Source organism: Panicum virgatum, chromosome 9K, assembly GCF_016808335.1.
Source record: "Panicum virgatum strain AP13 chromosome 9K, P.virgatum_v5, whole genome shotgun sequence".
NCBI classification, from domain to species: Eukaryota; Viridiplantae; Streptophyta; class Magnoliopsida; order Poales; family Poaceae; genus Panicum; species Panicum virgatum.
The window spans coordinates 70,588,794-70,599,119 of NC_053144.1; the positions used below are offsets into that span (position 1 = coordinate 70,588,794).

General features: G+C 42.9%; 2 protein-coding genes across 2 annotated transcripts; one reads left to right on the forward strand and one right to left on the reverse strand.

The window, feature by feature from the left end:
* Positions 1 to 30: 30 nt before the first annotated feature.
* Positions 31 to 2,262, forward strand: LOC120647608 (basic transcription factor 3-like). Its single transcript, XM_039924462.1, has 6 exons — positions 31 to 187; positions 511 to 578; positions 851 to 999; positions 1,082 to 1,138; positions 1,566 to 1,604; positions 1,715 to 2,262. The coding sequence occupies exons 2-6, from the start codon at positions 511 to 513 to the stop codon at positions 1,903 to 1,905; spliced, it is 504 nt and encodes a 167-aa protein (XP_039780396.1). The 5' UTR covers positions 31 to 187; the 3' UTR covers positions 1,906 to 2,262.
* A 422-nt stretch (positions 2,263 to 2,684) lies between these two features.
* Positions 2,685 to 10,034, reverse strand: LOC120647607 (homeobox-leucine zipper protein HOX10-like). Its single transcript, XM_039924461.1, has 19 exons — positions 9,753 to 10,034; positions 9,051 to 9,393; positions 8,773 to 8,932; positions 8,397 to 8,479; positions 8,211 to 8,301; positions 8,011 to 8,106; positions 7,417 to 7,530; positions 7,233 to 7,316; positions 6,984 to 7,139; positions 6,816 to 6,890; positions 6,456 to 6,562; positions 6,186 to 6,369; positions 5,441 to 5,629; positions 5,141 to 5,221; positions 4,524 to 4,658; positions 3,729 to 4,054; positions 3,517 to 3,622; positions 3,135 to 3,284; positions 2,685 to 2,996 (listed from the first exon to the last, which is right to left on the reverse strand). Exons 2-19 carry the CDS (start codon positions 9,290 to 9,292, stop codon positions 2,850 to 2,852), a joined length of 2,526 nt encoding a protein of 841 aa, XP_039780395.1. The 5' UTR covers positions 9,293 to 9,393; positions 9,753 to 10,034; the 3' UTR covers positions 2,685 to 2,849.
* Positions 10,035 to 10,326: the final 292 nt, after the last annotated feature.

The following is a 10,326-nucleotide window of genomic DNA, read 5'->3' on the forward strand; positions in this document are numbered from 1 at the left end:
CGCCTCCCCTCCCCTCCCTTCGGACGGACGGCCAGGATTGGCCGCCGGTTGTTAATTAAAGCCCTAACGCGAAGCGAAGCCAAGTAGTGGTTGGCCTCCCGACTGAGTCCTATCTGCATCTGCTATTCCTCCTCCTCCACGCCGTCCTCTCCGTCGCCGCCGCCGCCGCAGCCACCGCCTAGCCAAGGTGAGCGGGACCGCCGATGCCCCTCTCCTCTTCCCGTACTCTTGCCGCGTTTTGCTTTACTAGGGTTGGACCGCAATCTATTCCGTCTGTGTCCTAGTTTTGGCCCTCCAGCTAGCAGCAAGGGGCTTGCGAGATTGGATTTAGCAGCATGATTTGCCTATCTGCCGTTTTGGCGGATTCCAGTGTACTGTTGGGAGAAGCCCCCGCTGGATTTGCCTCGTGCTCTCTCACCATGTATCATCGATCACTTGTTGTTGCATATTTGCTGGTCCGTGCTGTCTCCATCTCCTGCCTCTGTGCCTCATGTGACCTTTGTCTTGCAGATGAATGTGGATAAGCTCAAGAAGATGGCGGGCGCTGTGCGCACCGGAGGAAAGGGCAGCATGCGCAGGTGCTTGTTCTCCTCTTGCTCTTCACATGTGCTACAGTGCTGGTGATTACTATGAAAGCGTTTACATTTGTCCCATGGACATCCAAACTATTTAGCATTGCAAGTATCTTCATGCCATTATTACAATTCACATAGTATTTGGTACCATATAATTACAAGAGGCAAATATAGTTGCCCCTCCCCTCCCCTACTAACAATAATGTGTTGTCATGGAGTTTATTCTGGACCCTTAGTTCCATACTGATGGCTGTATGAGGAATTTTTGTTGGCAGGAAGAAGAAGGCAGTTCACAAGACCACAACCACCGATGACAAGAGGCTTCAAAGTACTTTAAAAAGAATTGGAGTGAACACTATTCCTGGTATTGAGGAGGTCAACATTTTCAAGGATGATGTTGTGATCCAATTTCAGAACCCTAAAGGTGAAATCTTGCCATGCTGATGCGTTAACTTCTGCTGGTCCTTGACTTTGTCTAACATTGTCAATCTTTTTGTTTGCTGTAGTGCAAGCATCCATTCCTGCAAATACATGGGTGGTCAGTGGAGTACCACAGACGAAAAGTGAGTGGATAGTTTTCTTTAGAATCTATGCATGCTTGATCGTAGTTTGAGTACCCTTCTATTTGTACAGTCTGCACAAAATTCCAATGTCTTAATGGTTGGTCTTGCCTACCTTCTTAACTTAGAATTACGCTAGACGTGCTGTAAGAGCAAGGATTGCAACTAACTGCTAATGATGTGAATTTGAATAGCCATGTTTTCTAAATATGTAACGCCTTTAATTCCTTTTATGTTCCATGATCCTTGCATCATTGAATTATATAAAAACCTGCTGTAAAGCATCTTTCTTAATGTTTAATGCAAACTCAGCCATACATGATCTTTGTCATTCCAATACAATTCTTGAACGTGGTGTATCTGGAAGGTTTTCATTTCTGTTATATTGGAGGTTCTGTGCCCCTAATCATTGGCTTTCTTGTTTGAACAGGTCTGCAGGACCTGCTGCCAACTATTATCAACCAATTGGGTATGAATCTTTTTACATTGTTTTGTTGAATGCACTTCGATTAATTGTGTCTGCTTGTTGTGAAACAGCTCTTGTTATTGCTTGCCTAATCTTGGCTTACTCCTCTTCAGGCCCTGATAACCTGGACAACCTTCGGAGGCTTGCTGAGCAGTTCCAAAAGCAGGTACCTGGTGCTGAGACTGGTGCCGGTGCAGCTGCACAGGATGATGATGATGTCCCTGAGCTTGTCCCAGGAGAGACATTTGAAGAGGCGGCTGAGGAGAAGAAGGAACCGGAGCCTGAAGAGAAGAAAGAATCATAATTTTGTTACACATCTCATCCATTGTTGTGAAGGGTAGTTGGTCCAGTGTTGCCATCTACCATCTATCATTCGTCTCCATGTGCTCCAGTTTTCAGTTTTACAAGGATTTGGTGGAATCCCAGTCAAATTGAGAGTTGCAACAAGTGTGTGTTTCACGTTTTCAATTGATTTTTTGTTTACGAGAAATGTGTAGAGCTGTAATCTAGTGGAGGCTTAAGCTTCTAATGGTGGGTGGCGATTATGGATGGGAGCTCTTAAGCACTTGAGTTTTTCAAAGTTCTCAATGGCTGCCTGTTGTAAACAGAGCTCTTAAGCACTGAGTTTTTCAAGGTTCTCAATGGTGCCTGTTGTAAGCAATGTGGTGGTTCTTCGACGGTTCAATGCGAGCGGTCTTCAGCTGTCACTCTGAAAAGTTAGGTTTGGGGGTTTAGTGATTAGTGAATTGTTACGATGTGATGCTAAGGATAATAATGCGATCGAATGTACTACTAAAACATATTCCCGTCTTGTCCTGCCACGTTGCTAATTGCCAACCATATCCTTTCTCCCAATCACTGCTCCAGTCTCAGGTGCTGATCGAAGTATTCCAGAAATCTGCGCCTAGCGCTCTAGCCTTGCAGAATCTGGACAAGCTCCATCTGAATGGAGCAGTCAAAGCTGAGAGAACAAAGGTTCAAAGATTGGTCTGATGCGTCAGGTTCGATGCATAAATCAACCAGATGCTAGCAACATCCGAAACAAAACAAGATAAACTGCCAGCTTATGGTCGGGACTCGGGAGACAAATGAAAGTGAGATCAGACTTTGCATAACCTCAGTTTCGTCATAAAATACACTGGATTCCAGACCTACAACTAGTGCGACATAAGCCTTATCATGGCTGACGATTTCCCTTGTCGAGATCATACAAAAATGGATATGCTAATCACAGAGACCAGCTCAACATCACACAAAGGACCAGTTCACAAAGCAGAGAGCCAGGCAGTGGACGTTGCTGTCCTCACCTAGCACCTTCCATGCTACAGCTTGATCGAATGAAACATGGCGACCCATTCCTGACATGCACACGCCCGACGGCAAGTACACGTAGCCCTAAGACAAGGAATAAGAAAGTTATTCATCATATATATGGGCATTCCAAACTGAAGAGCATGATAACTATGCGTCATATATGGACATTCCAAACTGAAGGATGTATTATTGTCAGGGGTGCATCGAAGCAGTTCTAACCTGTTCCATCAATTTTGAGATATCTGAGAACAATGCTTTTCTTCCAGACTCGTCGAAGATTTTGTCTAGAGTCAGATCTTGTAGAGCAACAAGGGATGTCTCTAACATGTCCAGCCCTGCCTTGTTGGCAAACGTAAACATAGGTTTCTCCTGAAACAGTAAGTTTGTTATTAGGTTTGAAGGGTGCCTCTTCTCGACTTTCCGAGCAAATGCGCAGATGCCTTCCGGATGTCTCTCCCCTTGGGTCAGAGTTTTTTAGTTTCAAAAGGCAGCATGGACGTTTTTGTTCAAAAGCATAAACAACATGGGCTGAAGGATCTGATTTTGAAGTATGTTGAATATATCACGAAAACTTTAGATTTGAGTCAGACTTTTATGGTACCTTAAATGAGCAGCACAGAATAGCATCTGGATGATGCCAGAGCATTTTCAACAATGCCTCACCAGCTTCATCTGATTGATTAAGTAATTCCGCGCCAAGATGGTAACTGAATTGGAGCCCCAGAAAACAACCATGAGCTTATATAGTTGAAAAGAATCAAAACATTTGGCATATCAGAAACGGCGTAGAAAGGGAACTATAACTTCACTTACTGATAGCTCTGGCAAACCCATCTAGCCAATGTGCCTGCTTCAGGGAAGCCAGAAAGCATCCTCTGCCCAGCATTAAGACCAGACTGGGAGGGAGATATAGCCATGGAAACTCTTTGCACTGCAGAAACAACACTACGGACATATTGACGGGCCATAGTTGCAACGCTTTCTTGAAGGTGCATCTCGTAAGGGAATTGAAAGGCAATTGTCAGCACAGATCTCAAATTGCAGTCATCCGGAGATGCATCCCCTGAGGCTTGGGATGCAGCAGAACCCACATCAAGACTAGATGCCAAATCTAGTGTCCTACTAGAGGATACACCATCCTGCATGAGATACAATGGTCAAGAACTGCAGTGGATAGACAATTTCAGCGGACAAAAACTTTCATATATTTTAAAACTAAACTAGGTTACAAATTACAGTTAGCTAGAACAGAGGGAATTTCTTTTCTTTTTTTTTGAAAAAAATATTAGAATCCCTTCATGCTCAATGACAGAAATGTGAGTCTTTGAATAGCAAAATGGGGAAAATATGCCATGCTGAAAACAAAAACAAACAAAAGTCTAAACATATAATGATTTGTGCTGAATACACTATCATTCAAAAAAGAATGTGAAGTGGCAGATGAACAATTTTACACTTGATCCGAATTAAATTATAGCATATTAGTGACCCATTTTGGATAATTGCAAAGCTTAACCTACTAAGAATTATTGCAACAAGGAAACCAAGCAGTTGCCTAAATAAGGGGGAAAATAGATAGAAAAAGTACGGTCGTTGGCAATGCTTAACTGTTTTCATATCAAGGGGTATGACACGAAAGCCAGAAGAAATCAATGGCGTGTCGTCTGGAAAATGATCATCAATTGGTGCAAACACAAGCTGGAAGGAGGAACCCACAGATTTCTCATCTATTCCAGTGCAAAGCTGAAAATTAAATGAACAAAGGGGAGATTAGCAATTCATAAATAAATGATATAAACTAAATACAAAGGAGTTTCATAAAAAAATACAAAGGAGAGGCTAGCAATTCATAAATGATATAAACTAAATAGTTCTGTAGGAAAGTCAACTCTTTCATACACATCATATATTTAAAAATGGGAGTAACAAATTAACAATACATAGTCTAAAAACTTTCTCCCTATACCATGGATGCTGAACCTATTTCTTTGTTCAAGACTCCAATTACTATTACTAAACAGACATGGACGAGTTCTTACTCAATCGGCTGTCAGATTAGATCATTTGATGTACTGTACAAGAGATTAACCAAATATAAACCACCATATCCTAACAGCATAGCAATAAGTCAAAGATCCTATGAACATAATATTGAGAAGCTACCAATTAACATTGATATTGTGCTACTAGACATTTTTTGTTCAGCGATAGGACTTCAATGTTACCTGGAGAATGTGGATGTCCCTTGAAAGAAGAGCTTCATCATGAGTAAGGGATTGTCCTTCAAGGCGGACAACTTCAAGAATCTGTGAATTATTCAGTAGTCATTGACAGTAATTAAGTCACACGGTACATCTAGCATTTGTAGCCAACAATGAGAATGACACTAACTGTGGGAATAACAAATTCAGTGTGAAGGAAACCAAATAATTCAGTTTTAGTAATTTATATCATTTCAATTTAATCATAACACTAAAGGTCTCACAAAAACACATGTTTTTCCATAGAAATCACTGCAAACATACCTCCTCATTCTCCACAGTGTGAGCTAGCGGCATGATCATCTGGCCCCCAGAAAATCTCATGGGTCGCAACCCGGGAAGTGAGCACGCACTAGCCTTCAGTGATGAAGCCAAATAGGCATCAATGTTGTAATCGGCCCATTCAGATCTATGCTCCCTCAAAAATCGAACCAGTACTGCCGGTGGGACACTCTAGAATATCAATAAAGAAACATGTAAGGATTTAGCATGGCTCATTCTTCTTTTTTCAAAAGAAAATGAAGATTTTGCATAGGAGAAAGATATGTTGAGAATTATTAAGTTAAAAACACTCAAATCAATAATTCAATATCATATTTTCTATTTCAAATTGGGTACGACCTCTTCCAATCACCAAACAGAAGGGTGCAGCACCCACCTCCACCACTGCATTTCAGCATAATCTGTAAATCTCTTGTGTACAATACTCTTGTACGACCAAAAATTCATCTATTTTGCCACTTGTCGCTTAGAACTAATTGTGGTACAATAATTAAGTCAAAATCCAAAAGATAGAAACAATTATAGCATCTCATATACATAGATTAGCAGTTATGAGGCGCACAGCCAGGAATCTATTCATTAAAGTCCAAATCAAGTAGCAAGATCTTAAATTTAACATTTAGCAGAGTCAGACCTCAGCAATTCATTTGCAATTTCCCCCTTTGTTTCTAAAAATGAAATCTGTACACATATCGACGGTAAGTCACAACATAGTGATCACCCTTACCTGCAGTAGCATGGACGCCTTCGCACAAATAATGCCTCCAGGGTTTCCAAATGCAATCCCCACGCTGCTGCTATTCCTAATTTTCTTAGTTGAGTTGCAAGCAACTATAACGTCTTCAATTCCATCTCCACCCATTATAGACCAGCCATCATCGTTGAAACCGCTAATGGCATCATTAAAGCCTCTAACAGAAGCATATGAAATTCAATGTTTTTAACTGGGCAACAAGTTCTACATGAGAGTTGGGATGAAAGTTCGATAAAGATTTACCTGCTCAGCCTTTGACTAAAGGTCCTCAGGACTGCAGGTTGCCTGCCCAAGGCGTAAACTACTTCCCCACTTGTTTCTTGAGCAATTTGTCTAAGGTGCCGCAGTGCCTGGATACATATAGCAGCTTGTAAATTTTAGCATCAAGTATAGTGACAACAACGAGCTATTTGAAGTTTCGAACACATCCGCAGAACTAACTTCAATCAAGTGTACACATCGTTACTCATTTTAGTACATATACAAGAGACTTTTTCAATCACGAATAAATAGCTTCCCACAAACTGATGATTGGCAATCCTATTGACGAAATTAACAAATTTAAACTGAGAACATTGGAACAAAAAAATTGCAAGCATGTACCACAGTAGTCATTTTCTGAGCAACTACTCTAGAAGACTCATAAAGTGGTCGAAGCACTTCAGGAACACTCCGAGCCTGAAAGAAAAAACCAGATACAATCATAAATGGACAACGTATAGACTGAGTGCATCTAAGGATTAAAATACAAATAAAAAGCGGGAACCAGACCTCGAGATCTAGATGGTCCACTATATGCACGATCGAACCCCCACCTTCACATGGGCGAACTAAATACCCACTTGGAAGCATCTCGGCTCTTACCAATTGATGTGTAGAGGCTGCATTTGGACCACCCCCGGAACCACTTAAGGATCTCTCACAGACCTTAGAGATGGAGGAAAATTAGCAAATATGTGTTCTGGCTCATTCATTATCAATGGAAAGAAAAATAGAAGTGCAGTTCAGATTCACACATACCACAAGGCTGCCATCTTCCGTTGTTGTTGTGTATCGTAACGTCCAAAAATCACGTGCAGGGACTAAAGTTGTCGGGGCATACATCTGTAGGAATATAACAATGATAGCATCCACAAAATGAGTCATGCAGTTCGGTAGAAAGGCTGAATAAACATCATGAATGGAGCAAAATAAAATTGCCCACCTGCATATACACAAGTTCAATTGTCCCCCCATTTCCGGCTGGAAACATTGTAAACACTTCAAGGCTTCGACAATCACGGAACCAAGATGGACGATCTTTCAAGATCTCTATGACCTTCAGAACACAGTCATGTCATAAAACAGAATTTCTAGAAAGCAAATACCACACTTAACAGTTAAAGTTTTGGCATTGGTTGGTAGGTTAAGTATGAAAATATTCAAGGGCATCTGTACAGTCAAATAAAGATTTAGGAGTTCTATTAGGCTGCTCAGGGTTTTGGTTTGGTACGTTGGTTTGGTTCGCCTGTGTTATTGACAGGTGGGCCTTAGTCCATCACGTATGCGAGTCGGACCAACCCCCCCCGACTCGATCATGTAGATCCCTACAGATTAGCACACGGGCACCAATACGTATCCGATACTTATACCAACTTTGTCTGTAGCAACGCACGGGCATAATTACCTAGTTAATATATAAGTGCCTAATCATACCCAGATGACACAAAACACTTGCAGATGAGCACACTAGAATAAAGAAAAAAACAAGGAATGTTCATAAAGGTAGCATGATGTGCCAAACAATTGAAATACTTACTTTTGTTGGTTCTAGATTCACCAAACCACAGGCGCGGGCAGCAACACCACGGCAACCATGCGAAATGGCCACAATACCAACCGAATCCGGACCAGGCTAATATCACAAAACAGAATGTAGTTAGCACCTGGCACCTATCTGAGGAAAAAAAAACATGGGTATGCAAACTAAAGAACACGAAACTAGAGTTGCCATATAACCTTCATCCCAGGCATCTGGACCCAATCAATAGCTGTCCCAGTAGCCTTTGAGAGGAACTCTGTGAAGGTCTCCTCAGCAATCGAAAGGAGTCTGAATCAAGAACAAAAATTGCATTATTAAAAAAAAAGAGAGGCAAGGTTATGCAACAAGGATCCTTCTCGTGACTCCCAGAATGATTTACTTACCCAGAAGGGTTACTTGCATCCCTTGTAGGGTTTGGAGGGGTAGTCACATTAGATTCGCAGCTTGTATCATTGGCCAATGATGTCTGTACCCAATCAATGGATGGTATCAGGAAATTATAATGGTAAAAATACAGCTTAAGGTGGAATTAACATGTCACTGGCATGATCCTGTTGGATGCGTTATCTGAAAGTCATCCGTTACTGGTACAGTATAGCACTCACTCAAGGTACAAAATAATGGCCGGCACTGTACTTGACATAACTCGCCGACTCAACATGTGTGGTACTAAATAATACGGTATGAAGAAAGGACTTTGAGCACTAACATAACATGATTGTGTAAGTAACAAGGCCAGCACTGTACTTGAAAACTTACATTCTGCAGCTGCTGCCGCATGTGCGCATTTTCATGAACCAACTGAGAGACCTGCTTCTGAAGACGCTCATTCTCTTCCATAAGGAGCTTGTTCATGGCCGTCAACTTTCTGTTGACAGCCTGAAGCCGAGAGGATTCCTTGCGCTGCTTATCACGGCATCTATATATAAGGAGACAGGCAGGCAGAGTTGAGAAAAGCAAAAAAAAAAAAACAAGGGGAAGGCCAACCCCATAATTGTAGTGTAGTGAGTGGAAGCAGTAAGTTATGGGTGGCTGACCTTCGGTTCTGAAACCAAACCTTGATCTGCTTTGGCTCAATGTTGGCAAGTATGGGACACTCCCGCAGCAACTGCTGGCGGCGTGAGGAGCTTGGCTTGGGGCAATCGATGTAGAGGCGCTCGAGTACCTCGACTTGCTCCGGGGTGTAACGCACGTATTTCCCCGAGTCGATCCCGGGGACTTTATCAAATCCACCGCTGTCGCTGCTTCCCCCTGGCATCGCCACCACGGCCGCAGCCATTGTTGCCTTCCCTTGGCACTCTTTCTTAGATGGTGTGTCCTGCCGCCCTTGACAACAACACTGGTTTGAGGAGGTTGCAGTTGGCGATCCGTGCCCTGCCCCTGGGTAGGAAAAGCAAGTGGAGAATTGTGAGCTGAATTTTGCGTGCTGCCTGAAAATTGGAAATGCACACCACAAAATAAAAAATGGTCTAAAACTGGGGAGATGATTTGGCAGCCAGGATAGAGGGAAGGGGAAATGTAAATGTTAGGGAACCAAAAATAAAATAGAAATTGCAGACCCAGCCGGAAATGAAATGCCATACGTATATGCACATGGAGAGAGAAAGTGCTGAATCCGGAGGACGAAGACAGCAAATAAAAAGCGAGAGAGATCTAGGCTTGGGCATGGCGAGAGGAGAGCAGAAACCAAAGTGGAACCCTAGCTAGTAGTCGTAGATCCTTGGTGGCGGAGCTCTGACCTGCACAGGACGCGCGACGTCCAGAAGAAGGTCACGGCCTCCCCGCTGCTGAGCCGCCTCCCATCGATCGGACGGATGGGGGAAGGGAGGACGCGAGCGCAGCAAGCACTAGGGTTTGGGTGTGGCTCTCCGTGGAATTGAGGAAGGAGGGGAGGAGGGCTCGGGGGGATGGGGAAAGGTGACAGCCTTAAAGCGGAGACAGAGACGTGGAGCAGCAGCAGCAGCAGCAGCGGCGTGCAGTCGCAAGCAAGAAGAAAGAGAGCAGCGGCCTGGGCCTGCTGCACTGTACACCACCTGCACGCCCTCCAGTCCTCTCCTCGCCACTCGGGCCGTGTTCAGTTCCAAAGTTCCAAATTCCAAATTTTTTTTCCGGCACTTGCATGGAGACTTAAATCTAGACGAAATAAAAAACGCATTGCGACTGCTGTCTGTAAATGGCGAGACGAATCTAATGAACCTAATTAGCCTGTAATTAGATGCTAAATTGCTACAGTAATGCTACAGTAAATAACCTCTAATGATGAATTAATTAGGCTCATTAGATTCGTCTCGCGATTTACAGACGAGTACTGTA

Excerpts from the sequence above, each read along its gene's own strand:
- LOC120647608 (XM_039924462.1), top strand. The coding sequence starts at position 511 with ATGAATGTGGATAAGCTCAAGAAGATGGCGGGCGCTGTGCGCACCGGA. Across the intron at positions 1,000-1,081 it reads CCAATTTCAGAACCCTAAAG|TGCAAGCATCCATTCCTGCA; the intron begins GTGAAATCTTGC and ends TGTTTGCTGTAG. Across the intron at positions 1,139-1,565 it reads TGGAGTACCACAGACGAAAA|GTCTGCAGGACCTGCTGCCA; the intron begins GTGAGTGGATAG and ends TTGTTTGAACAG.
- LOC120647607 (XM_039924461.1), bottom strand. The coding sequence starts at position 9,292 with ATGGCTGCGGCCGTGGTGGCGATGCCAGGGGGAAGCAGCGACAGCGGT. Across the intron at positions 8,933-9,050 it reads GTTTGGTTTCAGAACCGAAG|ATGCCGTGATAAGCAGCGCA; the intron begins GTCAGCCACCCA and ends CCTTATATATAG. Across the intron at positions 5,222-5,440 it reads ACACTGTGGAGAATGAGGAG|ATTCTTGAAGTTGTCCGCCT; the intron begins GTATGTTTGCAG and ends AATAATTCACAG.